The sequence below is a fragment of the Patella vulgata genome, chromosome 1 (assembly GCF_932274485.2).
Source record: "Patella vulgata chromosome 1, xgPatVulg1.2, whole genome shotgun sequence".
NCBI classification, from domain to species: domain Eukaryota; kingdom Metazoa; phylum Mollusca; class Gastropoda; family Patellidae; genus Patella; species Patella vulgata.
In genome coordinates, this window is record NC_065879.2 from 82,474,269 (window position 1) to 82,497,536 (window position 23,268).

At 34.7% G+C, this 23,268-nt stretch overlaps 1 protein-coding gene across 1 annotated transcript; it reads left to right on the forward strand.

Annotated features, from left to right (window-relative positions):
• The first annotated feature begins 91 nt into the window (after positions 1-91).
• Positions 92-21,471, forward strand: LOC126824637 (F-box only protein 9). The gene is made up of 14 exons (XM_050553915.2): positions 92-206; positions 3,294-3,479; positions 4,448-4,505; positions 5,700-5,783; positions 6,603-6,633; positions 7,665-7,755; positions 8,493-8,594; positions 9,001-9,062; positions 9,996-10,081; positions 10,643-10,756; positions 11,533-11,651; positions 12,251-12,355; positions 13,487-13,563; positions 14,856-21,471. The coding sequence occupies exons 1-14, from the start codon at positions 204-206 to the stop codon at positions 14,968-14,970; spliced, it is 1,233 nt and encodes a 410-aa protein (XP_050409872.1). The 5' UTR covers positions 92-203; the 3' UTR covers positions 14,971-21,471.
• The last annotated feature ends 1,797 nt before the right edge of the window (positions 21,472-23,268 follow it).

Below are 23,268 nucleotides of genomic sequence, written 5' to 3' on the forward strand. Positions count from 1 at the left end.
ATTTGAGATTTATGTACAAAAATTTAACATTTTTTAACAACGAAAACAAGATTATTTATGCCAAGGGCAGATAACTCCAATATTTCCAAGGACATAACACAAAATGGCGGCCGTCAGAAGAGCACAACTTTATTACAATTGTGTTATTTGTTATACCGTACGCGAACTAACCGTTTGAATAATTTGTCGAGTTAATTAACACGATGGTAATTATATTTAATCACTTTTTTAGTAAATTTAATAACTGTCATCAGCAAGTCCGACTTATTAACTACAATATTCCTGGTTGCAAACAACCACGTCATGTCAATGTGACATTTTGTTGTGTTTACCATACTGTGAAATGTCCAATATGGTTATTACTTATTTCAATACTTCAATCTCATACACGCATTACTGCAAGTATTTTTTCTATGTCTTCAAATACTACTGATCTTGCAATTAAATCTAATTTTGTATAATGGCCAGTGAAACCACTTTAGCCTGCATGTAACTTTATTGTAATGTAAGTGTACATCAACATGCACTTAATACTTCAATGCAAGGTTTCATGTTCTGGGTGGATTGTTCACACCTAGACAATTTTATTGAGGAACTTGATTGGGCTCAGTGACAATTTGACAGCCAATGAAAACTGGTAACATGTCTCAATAGATATCTGGGGCCGCTGCAGATGGGCAATTCCACGGTAACGGCCCTACATTTTGAACTCGTCATATTTTGAATACTTCCAATATTATCTAACCATGAATAATTAACTGTTTGGGTTTCATATAGCATTAAAAACATATGTTATAAGTATTAACTGATATATGATTTAATTTGTTCATTAACACCTCAAAGTATAGGTAACGGACGTACAGAAATGAACACTATGATTTGCCTGCATGATGTCCTGTGGAATTCAAAAGTTTTAATCCCTGTAAGAAAGGACACTAATACTAGATGTGTACTGTATGATTGCCTCTCACATATGGGTTCTTGTAACCCAGTAAATTAGAAATTATTGTGGTAACGGACGTACATATTTTCTGGTTACGGACGTACGAGTGCAAATTGCTAACCCATTACATGAGATATGTAACAGGGCCTATTTTAAGGTTTTATTGACGAAGCACGGTTTCCGGAGATGGAAGTGTTTTGACTGGGTTTCCCCCCTATGGTTTACGACAAAATTTCCAAAACATGACTCACGATTTTCCACACAGAACTTGGTAGCTCAATTTAGCTTCTTCCATCACCGTTATTAGCTCTAATGTGTTGGAAAAAACCTTCTGAAATCGTGACCAAATTAGTTGTGACCAAAACAAAGGCTCGTCAGAAGTGAAATAAAAACTTCCTGAATTATCACCACGCTTACACTTTTAAAACAAAACAAGGGGTTGGCATACACGATACGCCGAGATTCTGTAAGATATGGATAGGGAACAGGGAAAATCGATAGGGCTCAACCTCTCATTGTCCCAATGCTACACATCGAATATGAAACTGTAGCCTATATCGCGTTCACAAGTTTTTTGGCAAAGTTTGGTAACTCGATGGGGTTTGTCGTCTCATGACCCCAATGCTTCACATCAAATGTGAAAAAATAAAACAGTGTTAAAACGCAAGTCCCTGTCGCTTCCACAAGGTTTTCCAGGGGGCTTAACTCCAGAACAGAAGGTCACGGAATGCTGATTATCGGTATGATTCTTGCTCCCGTGTTCTCAATTCATCACAATATAAAGCGCACAAACTTTGTTACGCTCTGTGTATGTAAGGTCATAATCCAAGCAGATGCACCAAAATCGAATTCAACCAAGATCTTTTGATCCTCAACATCTAAAACGGTCAAAAATTGAGGCCTAAATTAAGATTTGCATACTATTGACATTTGTATTTATAGCTGCGTATCGGTATCATTGGCAGTCCAAAGAAACACCCAAAAGCAGACGAACCTTTACTGTAACATGCAGCTGACTACTTGCGTCAACAACTGCTTTATTTTTCGACATTTACATACAATCCACGAAATTGAATCGAAACCAAACGCATTGATTGATGATCACAATGATTGTTAATGACACACTTGCTAAATTTCCTCATGCGATCTTTTCAGATTCACAAGGATACATAACATACCATTATACCATCGTTTCAAAGCATGACTTTTAGATTCTCCAAGCGCGGATTTTTCATTTCGAGGCACGTCCGTGTCTGTAGGCACGTTAAAATAGGCCCTGATATGTAAACTTTTAAGTAATGGGACTGATAGATAATAATAATAATTAACTCATTTGAATTAATGGAGCAGTTACTTTCCTGAAAACATTACTCCTTGCATAAAATATTGTGACCTAAAAATTTTGGTAACAAACATACATTTTTACCCTAAAATTTTTGTAACGGACGTGCATACATCTATGAGACCCCAAATGATTCAGAGAATTTGGGCAAATGTTTTCTTTTTACGGTCATAATAACAAGAATGGGTGATATTAGCTTTAAATATGAGTTTTTGAACAGTTCCATAAATAAATATGAATGAGAGAGATAAAAAAATTAAAATGTAAATATTTGGTAACATGAAATACTGTGAAAAGTAACGGACATACATCTATGAAAATCCAAGTTATTCTGAGAATTTTTGCAAATCTTTTCTTTTTATTGTCATTATAATAAGAATGGGTTATTTTAGCTTTAGATATGAAGTTTTAAACAATTCCATACATACATGTAAATATGAATGAGAGAGAAAAAAATGTAAATAATTGGTAACAGACGTACATTCTCATAGTGATATCTTTCAATGTTGGTTACTTTCACAAAAATATTTTATTATCATATTTTAATGTATAAATATCATGTTTATATACATTGTCAGATAACTAATGCCAAATCATTCATTATGATTCAGAATTATCAAACAGAAAGTACGAAAATACAATAAAATTATAAATTCACCATTTACAACGTGAACCTTGACACTAGACCAAATAAAAAAAAATCATAAAAGTTTCTGCCCAATTTTAAGTTTGTCTTCAAAATATAAATTTTGGTTGAAGTGAGGGATACACCAATGAAACAGTCTGTTACGGCAACTTCTAGGCGTGCCAGGCATGGAACTGTGGGTAAACCTCTAGAAACGTCAAAAGCCGATTGTACGACCCCTGGCACAACCTTCAAGTACAACCGGTCAGATCTTCATGTAGTGCAGGCCATCGAAAGTATAAAAAAACGAAACGAAATATCGATCTGTATATTAATCAGATTGTTTATAAACAAGACATTAAACTGTATTAAAATTATTTCAGGCAAATTTGTCACCAGTTATTTTAAGTGATGAGGAGAGTGAGGAGCAGCAAGAAGCTGATCCTCCTAATCTGGAACATCAATTAGATCAGTTCCGTGAGCAATGGCAACAAGAATTGAGTAAGAATAAAGGACAAGTGTCCAATAACCAGTCGTCAAAACCCAAGTTTGTAAGCATTGAGGAAGAGGTAAGATCAAATTATAATAATTACAGAATGGAAATGAAATGAAATGGGTTAATGTCCTACTGTTTTGCTTTGATTGGGCCATTGAAGATGGGCATACACCATACAGTATGCTATGAGGGGAATTTTGCCCGGGCAGTGGTGCTTTGGCCAACTCTTATATCGAATTCCAACTGCCAAGGGATCTTTTACGAGCACGCCAATGTGTACACTGGACCTTGGTTTTCCATACCATCCAAATGACTAGACAGCTCTCCTTGTCAGGCCCTTCATCCTGCACCACTGACAAGGGGAAACCATACAGAACGATTTTAAAGGCAAAATATTTCAGATGAAAATCAATCACTCTATAAACAATAGTGACCAGCCCTCTCCCAAAAAATCCATTCTTTCAGCTTTATTAAATAATCAAATAACACATTTTATAGATAACAATTACTATGGTTTATTTCACTGCCACATTTCAACAAAATGTCTCAAGTCGTTATCAAGCATATAACACAAATAAATAAAATGAAAAGAAATATGGTTATATATATACAAGAGCAGTGCGAATCCTTCAATGGGATGTAAATTCAGCAAACATAGGCAGCTTTCAACATCATTTGATATTGTCTGGCAGGAACAAAGGTTAGGGAGAGAATACTGATATAGGCTCTGTCTTTACTGCCCTTCTGTCTCTCTGTTGTACTGTTCCGGTTTTATTTCCATAGCGTATCTCATGATTCATATTTGTCTTTTCAATATTCATGGAATCAAATTTAACATAGTTTTTGGTATACAATTTTTATTCTGGAGCATATCTCATAAACTGTTCAAGATTTGGTAATGAAACTTTGTCCACAAATACATTTGTATCAAATGTATAGTAAGTCTTTTTGTTATTATAAAAATTTCAACATGATTTATTATTTGTGATTTATGTATTACTATCAAAATAAATAATAGAACAATCAATGGTTTTATTATAGGCAACAAGTTTATTTTTACAAGGAGCTCAGGCTGAACAAAATGGTGAACTATATGTTGGTAAGTATCTAAATCAAGTTACAACATGAGCAGCTAATACGATTTAATCTAGATCCTTCAATAGCTATACAGAGAGAGAGAGAGAGACAGATAGACAGAGAGAGAGACACAGAGAGATTTAATAGGTCATTTCGGGACTAACATATGATTCAATTTTATTTCAATAATTCTCTTGCGCGTAGGGGTCTTTAGCAGTGGGATGAAAGCAAAAGACCAGGGAAAACCCACAAGGTTGGACAGGCGACATACAACCAACATACGACCGGGAATCAAAATCACGCCAATTGACTAATGACAGACCTTATGATACAACCCCCCAATAGCTATACAGTACAAGAGTGTCATTTTTTCACAACTTAAATAAATCAATAAGATTGATGATTTGGTGTTTAACTTAGATCCATAAGTCAACAATGTAAGTGTGGGGTTTGTTCAATACTCGGTGCAGAAAAGTAGGATATTACATTTGTTCAGTACTTAAAGAAATGAAATGGGGTTTAACATCCTACTTTTCTGCACTGAGTATTGAACTGATTTACATTCAGTCGTTTCTGTTTTTACTGTAATATCTAATCAGTTATGTTTGCAAAGAGTGCAAATTGCATGGCAGTCTTGGGCGTCTGGTTATTCCAGATTACACCAGTAGAATTCTCCTGTTCATCGAGTCACTTCATTACAAATGGTGCTCGAAAGCATCGTGTGCCAATATTTAAATTTTCATTTTGTCTTAAATATTGGATATCAGAAACCCATATTTTCACGGTAAAATAACAACATCAATGTTGATTTAAATTGTCTAAAATATTGTTTGCAATGACTAAATCAGTTGTAACATGCTAATCCAATAAGATTATAAACTGATATCTGGTTGTGAACCGATCTAGTTTCTTTATGAATTAATTCAAGATTATAAAGACAATACCTAATTAATTCAATTTTATAGACAATGACTAATTCATTAACAACATGTTAATCCTATAAAGTTATAATCTGTAAACTGAAATTGGTTGTTAATTCATCTAGTAGTTCATTTATGAATTAAGACTGACCCAGTAACTAATGCAAGTGTCATTAGTCCACCAGTCGGTATAGAACAGTAGAACGTTAAACCCTGTTTCATTTTATTTATGAATTACAACTGACCCAGTGCTGTATTTATTTATTGATTTATATTGTGTAATGATATATTTCTAGCCATTGGATTCTATAAGAAAGCTATACAGCTTGTTCCTGATATTGAATCGAGGATAGATTTTAGAAAGATGAGAACACCTAGGGGTAAGTGTTTGTCATTTTTACCCCCCCCCCCCCCCCGCCCAAAATTGATATAGACATATATTGTGCAGGATACATAAAGCTTAATTTTGTTATTATCGTACAAAAAGCTAAGGATGTCTTATTTCATATATTGGGAGCCGTGGTGACTCAGTGCGTAATTAAGATGCTGGCTCAATAACCAGGAGGTCCTGTCTAGTCGTTCAGATGGGACGAAAAACCGAGGTCTCGTGTACACATTGGCGTGCACGTAAAAGATCCCTTGGCAGTTGGAATTCGATATAAGAGTAGGCCGTAGTGCCGCTGTCCGGGCAAAATTTCCCTCATAGCACACTGTATGGCGTATGCCCGTCTTCATTAGCCCAGGTTAGGAGCAGAACAGTAGGACGTTAAACCCCATTTCATTTCATTTCATTTCATTTCACCAGGAGGTCCAGGGTTCGATCACGAGATAAAAACATTTCTGCGGGTTGGTCGAGGAAGTCCATCTGGAATTTCCTGGGTGGTTCCCCCTTGTGCAGGATGGAGGGCCTGGCAAGTGCCAACATATAGTCATTCAGATGGTACCAAAAATCAAGGTTCTGTATAAACATTGGCATGCACATAAAATAACCCTTAATAGTTTGAATCTAATATAAAAGTAGGCTGTGTAGTGCCGCTGTCCGGGCAAAATTTCCCTCATAGTACACTGTATGGCGTATGCCTATCTTCATTAACCCAGTCGGTGCAGAACAGTAGGACATTATACCACATTTTGTTTTATTTCTATTTAATATAGAAAGTTTTAAAGCCAGTAGTAACATTTTGTTTATTTTATTACAGAGAGACAAGACAGTGAATGTTCTGTTGAAAGGTAAGATTATTTGTTTCATGTAAAATTAGGCCACACAAAAAAAAATATTCTGTTTCTCAGATACTGCCATGTCATCAAAAATGGGCTACGTCACACACATCAATTTTTTCATAGGATTTTCTGAGAACCAGACTATTTTTTTGGTGTGGCCTTACTGGAAAGAAACTAATACTAAGATTTAATATATGTGAAAATTAAAGCTGAGGGATTTAGTCTATTACAGACAGTAAAATGAATATCAGTCCAAAAAGCTTCAATTTCATTCAGCATTTACAAAGCTATGATGAATTAAAAAAATTTCAAAATTCCTCTATTCATTTATGTCTATGTGTCTTGTCTAATGGTATATCTATTTTATGAATGGGTTGTTTGGAAGGAAAAAAAAATGGGGTCTGTTTGTGTACAAAAATCCTTGACAGTTGTAACTGAAAGAAGAGTGTGTAGAAACACAGCTGTCTGGGCAAAATTCTCCTCTTGCTCATTGCAAACGTAACCATAGAAATAGATAATAACCATATTATGTTTGTCTCAAGTATTGGCACAATATATCATTGCATCGATGTATCGTGATTCACCATCATCTCACGATTCACGTATTGAATCGCGAGCCTCTGAATCAAATTTTTACAATTCTTTTTTTTTGTCTGTTCAGTAACTAACGATTTGCCCTTGTCTCAAGTATTGGCACAATATATCATTGAATTAATGTATCGTGATTCACCATCATCTCACGATTCACGTATTGAATCACGTGCCTCTGAATCAATTTTTTACAATTCTTTTTTTTTTGTCGCTTCAGTAACTAACCATTTGCCCTTAATTAAATAGCCTTAAATTGTTTTGGTCTTTATTTTGATCTGTATGAATATTGTGATATAAAACAGTTTTATTTCTTCGACCTTGGCAGGACTAAATAAAATTCTCGTCATAAAAATATAAATTATAGACCTGGTTATGAATCGCATCATGTACCATAAAGCCCATATCATTTCATTTGTATTTACAGCAAAAAGTTATGTTTTCTATTCTAGTAAAACTGATGAAGAAGAAGATTTATTGCTACATTTACAGAATCTAAGTGTAGAAAAACATGCTATTTGTGAACCGATGTTGGAACAGAATGTAAGTTATCTTCCCTTGGTTAAAATACACAGATGTCTGGTTAGAATTACTTGTGTATGAATTAAATACTTTAGATATCTACACAAATGAAATGAAATGGGGTTTAATATCCTACTTTTCTGCACCAACTGGTGTAATGAAGACGGACATACACCATACAGTGTATTAAGGGAAGTGTTTCGGTTTTCTCTTTGTTGAATTCTAACTGCTAAGCTTCTTTTATGTGTGTGTTGGGGGGGAGGGGAGGGAGGAGGGCAAATGGTTAACGCGTGCATGTTGGATCAGCAGAAGGTCAGTCATTGAGTCAAGTGGCATGGTTTCGATTCCCCGCTTGCATGTGACCATGTGAGTTTTCTCTGGGTTCTTTGGTTTCCTCCAACAACTAAAGACCTCTATGCGCTAGCGAATTATTGAATTAAAATTGAACCCTGAGATGGTCCTGGAATGACCTAGTTTGTGTTGAGTGGACATTAAACCCCATCTCCCCCTCTTTAACATACAAGCCAATCTGTACATAGGACTCCTTTTTTTGTCCTATCCAAACGACTACATGCTGTTTCTTGCCAGGACATGTGTCCTGCAGGTTATAAAATCCAGAGGAATTTTTCTCCCCTGGCTCTTCCCGAGCTATGCCACTGGATCTCTACATATAATTTTTAAAAATGAGATACTGAAAATAGTTAAAATCATTCATTGTATTTGACATTTTGGATGTCTTTTTGGTTTTTTTACTTCAGTCAACTCACATCTCAGAATTACCAATAGAAGTAATTATGTATATATTAAAATGGGTTGTATCAAGTGAATTAGATACAAGATCACTAGAAATGTTTTCACAGGTAAGTCACATTAAATACTGTTGTATTTGGATCCTCAGGTGTTAAACTAAACTTGTAGGTGAAAGGGAAAAAGAGCCATTCTTCATGTTAGAATTCCAATCTCTATTGTCATTACTCTAAAATGCAGAAGAAAAACAACATAAGGGAGACAACTTGTATCTAGTTAAACATAAGTTTTCAGACCACAATGATATTCAATATACCACTATATGACAATACTCTTAGATACAGATTTTCGAACATGATTTCTCCTTATCAGTGGTGCAGGATGGAGGGCCTGGGAAAGGTCAGTGTATAGTAGTATAGTAGTCAGATGGGATGAAAAATCGAGGGGCTTGAAAAGTAAATGCGGGCTGTATGTTTGCGGCCTGGCAACCTATCTTAATAGATGTGTTTTACGTTTTAGGTTTGTCATGGGTTTTATTTATGTGCTAGAGATGAAGAATTATGGAAGTTAATTTGTCACAAGTGAGTTACTTTTAAATTTATGATGTGTCCGCTTTATGTCGTAAGAACTGTCATCGAGTCAGGTGGTATGATTTCAATCCCAAGCCTGAATGTGACAAGTCACCTGCCCAACCGGATGAGTGTTCTCTGATTACCTCCCACTGCTAAAGACCACAAAAGGACATAGTTCCTGCTCAGTGGATATTTCTCCCTCTCTTCTGTGCGTTATTAACTCTTTTGAAAAGTCTCAAAAGTACATGTATATTTTTGTATGAAGAATTTGGTGCAGTTGAATTATACTAGAATATATACAATATAAATTAGTGTGATTAAACATACATTATGCAAGAGCTAAATCTGCTTATTGCAGATCTTTTTTAGACCTGAAATGGGGTTTAAAGATACATTATGCAAGAGCTAAATCTGCCTATTGCAAATCTTTTTTAGACCTGAAATGGGGTTTAAAGTTACATTATGCAAGAGCTAAATCTGCCTATTGCAGATCTTTTTTAGACCTGAAATGGGGTTTAAACATACATTATGCAAGAGCTAAATCTGCCTATTGCAGATCTTTTTTAGACCTGAAATGTTATATAAATTTTTAATTAGACATTAATTAACTTATCCAGACCTTAATCAACTCTCGACGTCATCGCTAGCCTGCGATATTTACTAGATTAGGATCCGATCTGCTGCTCTACGCTCATTCATGATTAAATCAAGAAATGGATAATCGAGACTATGTATTTTATTGTACCGACTTTAGTAATGATGATAAAGACCAGGCCCAAAATTCAATCGCTAAATTCTCTGTTCAGAGTGGACCAATCTGACTGAAATTTTCAGCCTATTCCCTTTACATTATCTAGTTTTTAACTATTATAGTGAGAACTGTCAGTTCTTTATCTAATCTCCCATAATGATGTTTAAGAGATTGTGTTTTTGTTTGAACAGGATCTGGGGTCAGAATTGTGGTAAATTAAAGAAGTATGGTTGTTGGCGTAAAATGTATATAGACAGACCACATGTACTCTTTAATGGTATGTATACTTTCTATTATATACTGGTATTTATACTTTCTATTATATACTGGTATTTATACTTTCTATTATATACTGGTAACTATATAATGGTATTTATACTTTCTATTATATACTGGTAACTATATAATGGTATTTATACTTAATATTCTATACTGGTATTTATACTTTCTATTATATACTAGTAACTAGCTATGTAATGGTATGTATACTTTCTGTTATATACTGGTAATTATATAATGGTATTTATACTTTCTCTTATATACTGGTAACTATATAATGGTATTTATACTTAATATTCTATACTGTTAACAGGCAATAATCCCTGTTTTTGTAATGTGTCATTCCAGAACTAGAATTTATCATTAAAGTAACAAAATGTGTCATTTACGTTTGTTTTTATTTCCCTAAAATGACACAATGAGACTTAAAGAACTAATAAGGCTATATAAAAATTAAAAAAAAAAAAAAATTAAAAACATTAATTATCGCACATAAATATTTTAGCCCAGCTACAAGAAGTAAATCTATAATTTGATAATTATAATATTTTATTTTCAGGTTGTTATATCAGTAAATCAACCTATTATAGAACAGGAGAGAAGAGTCTGGATGGTTTTTATAGACCGTACCATGTCGTAGAATATTACAGATTTGTTAGAATGTATCCAGATGGTAGGTAAACATTAACTTAAAGGGACAATAACACTCTTGCTGGCTTGAAAGCTCCAGAAAATAAATAATATCTCTATCTAAGTACTAGATGTTTAAGTGTCCTACCTGTTGTGTAAATTATCCATTACATCCTATTTTACTTGTCCAGAGGGTTCGAAAATATTTTTAAATCGAAGTTTCATTTGAAAAGGTTTACGTTAGACGTTTCAAACCATTATGTTGAATTTTCAAAATTTTTAAATAAGGTGTGTTAAGATGAAATTTGTGTCATCAATTAAATGGAATATTGTAAAATAGTACAATTTGTTGACCAGAATAAAGATTGGGACATATTATTCAGTTACAACAAGAGTGGTATTGAGCCTTTAAATAAGTGGAGTGGACGTTAAACCCCATTTCTCTCTGTCTCTCTATTTAAACTTTCGATGAAACACGGTTACCAGTTTCTATTTTATTATTAGAAATGAAATGATATGGGGGTTAACGCCCTACCGTTGTGCGCCACTATGGCCTACACTTACGAATTCGAACTGTCAAGGGCTTTAAACGATTTTTACTAATATTTAAACAAATATTTGCTATGAAATGAATGTGAAAGAAATTAATGCTAGGTACACAAGATTAAATGATACTCGGGTTACAGTGCAAGGAGTAGGATCATCTGTCCTACCTCGTGGGGGTTTTCTGGGACCTCCTGTTTCCTCTCACTGTTGAATACCTCTACAAAATAAATAAAATGCTACAGAAATAATATGGTTTGTATATATATATTGTAGGTGTAATATTAATGATATGTAGTCCAGAAGATCCCCACATTGTTTTACCTAAACTGAGATACAAGTCGAGTAACGGAACTGGTTTATTGAAGGGACATTATAGGTTAACTGGTAATAAGGTATGTCTTACATCTTTTTTTTAAAGCCTAGCTCATAGCCCGCCGCATGTGCTATTACGAGCAGTCTACAGAGGAAATTTGAGTGAACCCGTCCGTGAAACTTATGTGTGTCACTTGCGTGTGTTTGACATCATGGATGGGGGTGGATGGCTGAATGGTTAGCACGTGCGGACTGTATCCTAAGATCTGTCATTGAGTCAACTGGCGTGGTTTCGATTCCCCAGTTGTACATGACAAAGAGTAGGGTCGTCTGTCCAACCTTGTGTGTTTTCTCTATGTTAGTCCCGAAATGACCTAGTGGATGTTAAACCTCTCTCTCTATCTCTCTCTCTCTCTCTCTCTCAGGGTCAACTCATGTAGTATTATTATAGATATTATCAGAGTTAACTGTGTATCTCATGTTTATAATATTATAACAGTTAACTAGTTAACTCATGTATTATAATATTATTGGAATTAACTCATGTGATATAATATTATCAAAGATAACTCATGTATTTTGATATTATTACAGATGTTATCAGAGTTAACTTAAGTATAATGATATTGTTACAGACATTAACCCAGTTAACTCATATTATGTTGTATTATTTTTACAGATAGCAGCTGAGTTGACTCGTACTAAAACCAACGAGACTGGATACTATAAATATAAACGTCGACAAGTTAATAATCACAATCAAATAGATGTCACCTATTTTTTGGTAGGTACAATTATGTTTAAACTTTTATTGTTTTCTATATTTGGTTGGTGAGCTCGAACAAGCACTACTTAATTTACTAAAGTCAAAAATTGTTCTCCAATAAAAGCTGTCACAGTTTGGACAAGGTGAGGTGTTTGGAAAATAAGGAGAGTGATTCCTTTCATTCGTTTTTCCGACTTGGTTTCCCCTTGTCAGTGGTGCAGGACGTAGGGCCTGACAAGGACAACTGCCTGGTCATTCGGATGGTACAAAAAACTGAGGTTCCGTGTATACATTGGCGTGCACGTAAAAGATCCCTTGGACGCTGGAATTCAATATAAGATCAGGCCATAGTGCTGCTGCCCAAGCAAATTTCCCCTCATAGCACGCTGTATGGCGTATGCCCGTCGTTATTTGCTTGGTCAGAGCAGAACAGTAGGATGTTACACCCCATTTCATTTCATTTAATTCGTAAGTCAGGGGTACTTAGAGTTCAAGATTTAGAGTCAATTTAGCCAAGACGTGATTCTAAGTAGCGTGACTGCACAATAACACAGTGACTGTTGATTCACGTCAATGATATAAAAGAAAATATAGAAATTACAGATAGAGATTCATTTCCTTGATGGCCATTATTACCAACTAATCATCTCTCTATATTAATATTTGTGACTGTCGTTTGTTTGTCTGTGGGGGTGGGATGGCCGAATGGTTAGCATGTGCGTGCTGTATCATAAGGTCTGTCATTGAGTCAACTGGCGTGGTTTCAAATCTCTGGTTGTACGCGACAAGGAGTAGAATCGCTTGTCCAACCTCGTGGGTCTTTACTCTGGGTCAAGACCCCAGCCTGCGCGCAAGTGAATTATTGAAATGAAATTGAACCGTGTATTTGTCCCGAAATGACCTAATTTGTGTCGAGTGGATGTTAAGCCCCATTTCTCTCTGTGGCGGCTACTCTAGGACAGTCCAGAGGTTGACATTTAGTGTATATAGGGGTAGCTCAGACCGGGGAGGAACATAGGCTAGGTGGCGTTGGCCTACCGCTTCTGGTTTCGGAGTTACGGGCACAACCGCTAGAGTTTAATATATCTGTTATTTTAAACAAATCTTATGTTTCAAGTCAATACAAAAATTTATTTTTTTTATGTACAGGAATTTGAAGTTAATAGCGGCGGTAAAGGTATTCATAATGTTTTAAACTGGTCCAAATATTCTATTTCAACCATTAGGTAAGATATATAAAAATATCAAATATTGTTTGATATGAAAATATTATATTGAATAAATTAATGCTTAATGTTTAATAATGGTTCCGGGTTCAATCCCGACATTGTTCTAGAGAGACCATTAATTTTCATTCGCGCTCATTGAGGGGTGGTCGTATATTGTTGTCATCTATGTCCATTCGTCAGTTGATCATCCTCAATTCCTTGTGAACTCTCATATTAAATGTATTCACATAGGCATGCACATGAAAGAAACAGTTGGTATTTGATAAAGAGCAAGCCACTGTCCAGGCAAAATTCTCCTCCCAAGAATTAAAAATGTTACCATAGGAACAAAATATAATTGTATGTTAGTTTCAAAATTATTGAAGTATCATGATGATATGACAATAAACTCTGTTCCTTTATTGGCGCTGGGAGGGGGGGGTGGATGGCCAAATGGTTAGCGCCAGCACGCTGTATCATAAGGTCTGGCGTGGTTTCTATTCCCCGGTTGTAGTGTTGTACATGACAAGGAGTAGGGTTGCCTGTCCCACCTCGTGGGTGTTCTCCGGGTTCTCCCGTTCCCTGCTACTGCTAAAGACGCCTATGCACAAGTGAATTGTTGAAATAAAATTGAACCATATGTCAGTCCCGAAATGACCTAGATTGTGTCGAGTGGGCGTTAAACCCTATTTCTCTCTCTCTTTATGGGAGCCACGATGGCTGAGTGAATAAGACGCTGGCTCGCTAACCAGGAGATCTCAGTTCCTATCCTGGTATTGGCTGAGAGAGAGAGAGAGAGAAATGGGGTTTAACGCCCACTCGACACAAACTAGGTCATTTCGGGACTAACATATGGTTTAATTTTATTTACATAATTCACTTGCGCGTAGGGGTCTTTAGCAGTGGGAGGAAACCGGAGGACCCGGAGAAAACCCACGACGCTGGACAGGCGACCCTACTCCTTGTCACGTACAACCGGGGATTCGAAACCACGCCAGTCGACTCAATGACAGACTGGCTGTGAAAGTTCCTCAGGATTTTGCGGCGCAGTTTCCCATTGTCAGTGATGCAGTACGGAGGGCCTAGCATGGATAATGTCTAGTTATTCGGATGGTATGAAAAACTGAGGTCCTGTGTCTACATTAGTGTGCACATACAAGATCCCTTGACAGTTGGAATTCGATAGAAGAGTAGGCTGTAGTACCGCTGTCCGGGCAAAATTTCCCTCATAGCACACAGTAGGACGTTAAACTCCATTTCATTTCATTTCATTTCTGTTCTTTTATAAATAAAATGTTTTTCTCCTACAGATCCGGAAATCAAGAAAATGTGTCCGATGTGGATTTAAACAAACAGTCTTTTCCACCATTGACCTTTTCCCGGGTTAAAAGTTTTTGCAACCAATCAGAACACCTCTTGGTGTAAACAACCACCAACCATACATGTCAACCAGTCCAGAAGTTTACACCTTTTAGACTGAATACATAATCAAATCATAATATGCTATGCTTAAAGATTCACATTTCTTCCTCCATTAATTATCCTGTCAAAAGTCAAAACCTAGTAACTCACTTTTTTTTTATCAAAAACACGACCTAGCAAATTCCTTCATTTGCCTAGTATGCCACAGAAAATCCTAGTAACTCAATAGTCAAATCAATGCATAAGCCGGGGTTTAATATTCATTTATTACATTTTGCTTTGTTTTCTCAAAATAAGAAAAACGTGAGTTACTAGGTGTTGCCTTTTGACGGGAGAATTGTATTTCTTGTACAAGGCTATCACTTGTCAACCAGTCATAACATTTACAGCTTTTAGACTGAATACATAATCAAATCATTTCATTTACTCTGCTTTTAGTTAAAGATTCATATTTATTCCTCCATTATTGTTCTACGAGGCGGAAAAATTATAAAAATTTATGTGAATCATTATTTTATATTTGTCTACTAGGATAAGTGCTTATTTAAGTGGCATAGGTAATAACACAAAATATTTATATGGCAATCGGATTAAAACACAGATCCTATTTCGTTTCGTTTTTTATTGTTCAAAATTTCGCTTTACTTGTCTTTACTACACTAGGATCTAAATGTAATGTTCTGTTTCGGCGAGTTCTTGGCGTGTGGTGCACGGAACTGTAGGTATCCCTTTAGAAACTACAACGCTGATTGGTTAATCAAATGTTTGACGTTGTAGATCAAAAGCCGCTCGTATGACTCCTGACGCAACCTTCCACTATAACCTCTCAGATCTTCATGTAGTGGAAGTCATCGAAAGTATAAAAAACGAAACGAAATATAGACCTGTATTTTAATCAGATTGATTTTTATGGATAACAATTACTGGTGTGTTTATTGGCGACATTTCTATTGTTATCCATATAAAGATGCCATAGTTATGACCCCCAAAAGCTTTTTTTTTTGCATAGGATCACTAATCACATTGAGCGGCTTCTCTATGCAAAATATTAGAACTGTAAGATCGTAACTTCCACACAAATATTGTTTTTAAAGATGTTGATATCCTAACTGCGTTATTAAGATTGGAATAGATTTTTCTCTCATATCTCAGAAACTTAGTCTGACATTTTTGGAGACTTAACACCTCTCAGAACTATGACACATATAAATGTTTTGTGTTATTAGGATTATATTAATGAAGTAATTGATGCTAAAGCACCTGGTATATGTAATTATTGAGTATCCATGTTCCATGAAATAATGAGAGCAAAATGAAAGTAGAACTAGGTGCTATTGATGTGTAGTTAACTCTTTAATACCTGGTACATGTAAATATTGACTATCCTGAGAGAAAAGTGATCTTCTTTACATTTTTGAAACCACTTAAAATTACTGGTCCCTGGATAACCTCAAATAATCCGAGTCACAGAAATATACAGTTAAACTTCCTAAGTGATAGAAACTAGTATACAGTTAAACTTCTCAAGTCACAGAACTAGTATAGTGTCAGACTGCCAGTATACAGTCAAAATGCCCAAGTCACAGAACTTGTATACAGTCAGACTGCCCAAGTCACAGAACTAGTATACAGTCAGACTGCCCAAGTCACAGAACTAGTATACAGTCAAACTGCCCAAGTCACAGAACTAGTATACAGTCAAACGTCCCAAGTCACAGAACTAGTATACAGTCAAACTACCCACGTCAAAGAACTAGTATACAGTCAAACTTCCCAAGTCACAGAACTAGTATACAGTCAGACTGCCCAATTCACAGAACTAGTATACAGTCAAACTACCCAAGTCAAAGAACTAGTATCAGTCAAACTTCCCAAGTCACAGAACTAGTATACAGTCAAACTACCCAAGTCAAAGAATACAGTCAAACTGCCCAAGTCACAGAACTAGTATACCGTCAGACTGCCTAAGTCACAGAACCAGTAAATATTTTTAAATAGTTCACATCTATTCAAATGACTCAAATGATTTGAGTTGCTAGAGAGAGCAGTAGTTTTGAGTGGTTTCTAAAGGGTTAATATCCTATAAACATCCATGGGGATACTGTAATTCATAAATACATTTGTGCTTAGGAAATTTATGAAACTAACAATTACAACATTAATTGCTCATATGGACTAACATTTAGAATTGTTAATCATATGGTCTAACATTTAGAATTGTTAATAAAATGGACTAACATTTAGAATTGTTAATCATATGGACTAACATTTAGAATTGTTAATCATATGGTCTAACATTAAGAATTGTTAATAAAATGGACTAATATTTAGAATTGTTAATCATATGGACTAACATTTAGAATTGTTATTCATATAAATTTTAAGATCTACAAGATTAATTTCTAACATGGACAGACATTTACATTTCGTAATCTTATAAATTAGGGTCATTTACCAGACCTGGCTAAAATCATATGACAGGGAAACTTGACTTAAGCGATCTGTAATTTGACTGAAATCTCAGATTTGTTTTGTTGACATTGATATAGAAAGACAAAACAAGATGACAGATTATTTATGATGGCCGATTTTACTGATGGAGATTTTAGAAAAGCTGAGAAATTTGATATTTTTGGCACTTTGTTATTGTATCTAAATAATGTAGCCTTTTAATTTAGATTTAAATCTGAGGTGGACAATTTATAACTTTTTTTGTGAAAATTTATGAGAATATCTTTATCCTAAATAATTTCTGTGAACTAGTTCCTAGATTCTGATAACTTTTCCAACTCGGAGAACTAGTTCCTAGGCTCTGATATCTTTTCCACCTCTAAGAATTAGTTTCTAGGCTTTGAGAACTTTTCCACCTCTGTGAACTAGCTCCTAGGCTCTGATAAGTTTTCCACCTTTGAGAAATAGCTTCTAGGCTCTGAGAACTTTTCCACCTCTGAAAACTAGGTTATGATAACTTTTCCACCTCTAAAAACTAGTTCCTAGGTTCTGATAACTTTTCCACCTCTGATTTATATTTTGTGATTTTGTAAAATAAATTCTAATTTTGTTAATAATTACGGTACAAAATGATATTTTAAAGTTAAATAAATAGTATGTACATACATGTTATATTTTCTACAGTTAAGTTAAAGGTCGAAGGTCAGATTCTAGTATGATCAGTGGTTTATATTGTCATGTCTGTCAATAGTTTATCAACAAGCTAGAAATAATCATTTTTAACAGAATTTGAGGGAACTTTAGATATGTTTTGTTCCTTTGGTTTCCAAGGCGATGTCCAAAGGCTTATTGATAGCAAAGATGGCTGGAATAGTCGGCATTTGTGACTGTCATTTCTATGTCTGTTTGTTTGGCAGCTCGAGTCGGGGAGTGACATGGACCATGTTGGCACCTGTTGCACGACCACTTCCGGTTTCAGAGTTATTGGCTACAACTTCTGATTCCTGGCTCAACCCATGCAATGCCGCTTGAACTGCTAGTTGTGTTTATAAACAAGACTTGTTTTTTATTAACATGCATCATATATATTTTTTACATATTTTAGAGGGAGGGGACTACTGTGTACTACCATTTCCCATTTGATTCAAAAATAGTTTTTGTAATCCTTTTCTCTCTCAATGCAAACTTGTATCAAGGGAGGAAACTCTCAGTTAATGAACTGTGCTAACCAACACTTTAACACTTATTATATATACAGTGAACCTTTTTTAGGTCATTTTTGGGACTAATACATGATATAATTTTATTTCAATAACCTGCTTGCGTGTATAGGTCTTTTAGCATTGGGAAAAAACCTTACAAGTTGTTACAACCCACAGACACTATGATCTAAAGTGCATGTGTTAGACCCCCCCCCCCCCATTTATGCAGTAGTCCTCCATTGTGCACATTCAGTTAACCTTACCTTATATGGCAGGTCATTATGTTATGTTTATTATTATATATGTATTTATGTTATTTACTAAAGCTGTTATAGTTTTAGAAATTTTTGGGTTTTGTAAATTTCTTAAAAGGCAGTGAAGTTTGATAACAGTCTCATTTACAAGCCAGGAAAAGTGACTCCATTTTGAATACTCGTTATCTAATCTAAACAGACCATTTTAAACTATGCAACAATAGAAACCCAATATTTTGCCAACAACTGTTTGAAACTAAACATTAAATACAATCACTCCCGCTTAAACAGGGGGGGTTGGATGACTGTCTGTCATTGAGTCAACTTGTGGTTTCAACTCCCCGGTTGTACGTGACGAGGAGTAGGGTCGTCTGTCCAACCTCGTGGGTTCTCCGGTTTCCTCCCACTGATAAAGACACCTACCCGCAAACGAATTGTTGAAATAAAATTGAACTGTGTTAGTCCCGAAATGACTTATTTTGTGTCAAGTGGACGTTAAACCCCATTTTTCTCTCTCTCTCTCTCATATACCAAAGGTTGTAGGGTTAGCCAGGAGAAGTTACTCGATTTTGGATTTCATAAAGATCTCTACTGCTATCAACATAATGGGATCAGATTGGTGCCATCCCACTCTTGCTACTGTCGCCATTATTATATATTACATGGTCATAGAGTATTATCAAAATCAGACCTGATCAAATATCGTAGTTTCAAGAGAGGAGAGAGAAATGGGGTTAAACATCCACTCAATACAAACTTGGGTCGTTTTGGGGCTACTATATGGTTTAAATTTATTTCAATAATTCGCTTGTGCGTAGGGGTCTTTATCTGTGGGAGGAAACCTGAGGACCTGGAGAAGACCCATGAGGTTGGACAGCCGACCATGCTCCTTGTCACCTAACGGGCACGCGTTAAACCAGTTGGTCAACCCACCTCCCTCGTAGTTTCGAGTAATAAGTAATGACTGTTGATAACAGTAAATAATTAACACTAAATCAGTTATGTGACTTGACTTCGGCAAAACCTGGGGTGTGTATAGGATTGCATTTATAGAATTGTGTATTGATTTGTTATTGAACTTCTTAAAATCACAGTTTATTCACTTCCCTGAAACTCAATACATCGAAGGCAACTCAACAAACCATTAAACAGCTGTCATAATCAAGCATTTATCTATACATATTCAGTTAATTTGTAGTTTTAAAAAGTTGTATTGTAAAAGATGATATTTAATTTGTAGTTTAAGTTGATAACATCCATGTATAAGATCCATGTAAAAAATATTTACTTCATAGTTTGAAAGTTGATAACCTCCATGTAAAAGTTGATATTTAATTATCAACCTCCATGTAAAAGACTATATTTAATTTGTAGTTTAAAAGTTGATAACCTCCATGTAAAAGACTATATTGAATTTGTAGTTTAAAAGTTGATAACCTCCATGGAAAAGATTATATTAAATTTGTAGTTTAAATGTTGATAACCTTCATGTAAAAGATTATATTAAATTTGTAGTTTAAATGTTGATAACTACCATGTAAAAGATTATATTTAATTTGTAGTCTAAAAGTTGATAAAATACATAATTCTTTTACTCATTGTAATGTAAAATATTATAAAAGCTATTAATTAATAATAGATTGCTTGAATTCTTTAAACTTATTTTTATGTAAATAGATGCTTATTAAATAACTGAAAATTATGCCATTAAATTTTAATTATTTGAACAAATTGATCTTTTTAATAGAATAAAATTGATATATTTATTCAATATATATTCACCTCTATAACTTGTTTTATCTATCTATAATGTGTTCGTAGATTTACATTAAATTTGGCGATCCCAATTGTGTATTTTTTTAACAATATGTAATTTCTCACAGCTTAATACACACTAAAATATCCTCAAATTGATTAATTAACATTTAATTAAACATACATTATGCAAGAGCTAAATCTGTGTATTGCAAGTCTTTCTTTAAGCCTTAAATGTTATATAAATTATTAATTAGACATTTATTAGCATGACCAAGATCATAATCAAGTCTTGATGCCATCGGATATCTCTGATATTAAGTAGATTAGAACGATTCAGCCATATTTTGATTTAATTTAAAAATGGAGAAGCAAGGCTTAGCTTCGAACAACCATCTTGTCAAACCTTCAACGGCTTATATCTTCGCTCGCAATAGAGTAATTTGAATGAAATTTTCAATATATTCATTTTACATTATCAATTTTTGAACTATTATAGCAAGAATGGCGAGCTCTTTATCTGAATCTTACATAATGTATCTTTAATTATGTTTATGACCGAGAAAAATTAGAATGTCACTGAATTTGCATTGAATTGTCAGTCTTTAATGAAATTATTTATAATAAAAATGATTAAGCCAAGGTTATGGCATAATTAAGGAGTAAACCATAAGGATAAAATTTTTATATGGTTGTGCATTTAGATGTTAAGAATTCACAGGATTTTGTTCATGATTATTTGTGTGTTTGGTGTGTGTGCCTTCAGGAAAGTGTACATTTTAAAATTATTGGTGTGAATTGGAATTAAAAAGATAATTTTCAATAAATACATAAATCAATGATGTTCTGTATTTTTTAAATTTGTACAGGAATAAGAAACAATATTCCCTAGACAGGGGCGATTCTAGGAATTTGAAATGGGGAGGGGGGCGCCGCAAAATGAGGGCACTGACCGCGTAGACGAGGCACGCCGCTGAGAGCTGGGTTTCCTTGCATCTGTAGCCATTCCAAGAGCTATTTGGCTGATATTTTCATCTAAGTAAACATTTGGAAATCGTTGAAAAAGAGCCTTAAACCAGACTGGTGTGTTTGAGTCGATGGTTTGAGTCATTTGGGATCCCTGCAACGGGTTGGGAACGGACATATTTGGGTCTGAGAAAAGGCACTTTCAGCAGAAAAAAAGGGCACTGTCGAAAATTAGGGGGGGGGGGCGCCCCTCGCGCCCCCCCCTTGGATCCGCCTCTGCTAGATTATTAGTAGATTTATTTCTGAAATCCAGGGACAATGGTGGCTCAATGAGTATCATGCAGGCTGACTAACCAAGAATTCATGTGTTGGCCCAAACTGTTTCACAGGGTTATTGTGAAAGCCTTCTTATAACTCATGAGGACCTACAAAATTTATACATATTTCACAGTTTACGTTAAAGCAGGGGCTATAGCTCTAGAATGTAAGGTCTGTTTCGTACCAAAGTCGAACTCATCCAAGAACTTTTGATCATTAATACATAGTTTAATTTTCATCTCATGAATCGGAGCGTCTACAAGCTAAATCCGTGATATTTCGTACAATCAGGGGTCATAATCCAGAAAGTTACAGTATTATAAGGTCCATGGTTATACACTAAGATTTCATTGTTAATAAGACTTTAATCTATTAATTTAATGACAGGGGGCTTCCTTGTTTTAATTACATGATTATTTTCTGTGTTGAAAATATACGATAGGGTTTCTCTATACTGACAATTAATTAGTTCATTGTTTTAAAAGGGCCTATATATGGCTCTTAAAGGGGCATTAGTTAAGATTAGATAAAGAACTGTCAGTTCTCGCTATAATATTTAAAAAAATAGATAATGAGAACAGAAAATGCTGAAAATTTCAAATTCCTTCACCCTAGCTGTCGAACAGACATATAAACTATTCAAGTTTAGGCTAGCCTCGATCATCATTACTAATGATGGTGCTGTAATAAACAAAGTCTCAATTATCCACTTTTACGTTAAATTATCCATCACTAAATATCGGATCCATCGGATAGCATCGACCCTTGAATATGGTCTTGGTAAGTTAATTAGTGTCTAATTAATAATTTAGATAATGTTTCAGGACTAAAGAAAGTCCTGCAATGCGCCGAATTAGCTCTTGCATAATGCATGTGTAGCAGGGTTCTATTCACAAAGACGAACAAAACACCAGGTCATGGGTTCAGGATTTTATTGTGGATCATCAATTTAGTATACATATAAAAAAAACTCTGAAAGACATAAAGAAATGTATAAAAATCAAGAATAGTAATAGTTTACACTATATACATATATTTAAAATAGTGGCGGGAAATAATTGATTTGAAACAAAGGAATGGATAAGATATATTTACAATGAGTTTTAACTAATACAATTACATACAAATACATATACATACCCTATAAAATAGGAGTTTATAATAGGGTTGATGTCTTAAATATGGCTACCATACAGACACAGTATGACACAAAGACTGAAATTAAGGTTATGAATAAATTAACACTAAATAGCCGAGAGTAGAATATTCTCAATTACACAAACATACTTATGGAAATACTTACAGAAATATACTAATAACTTAATTATTTCATATATAAATATATTCTAATTACA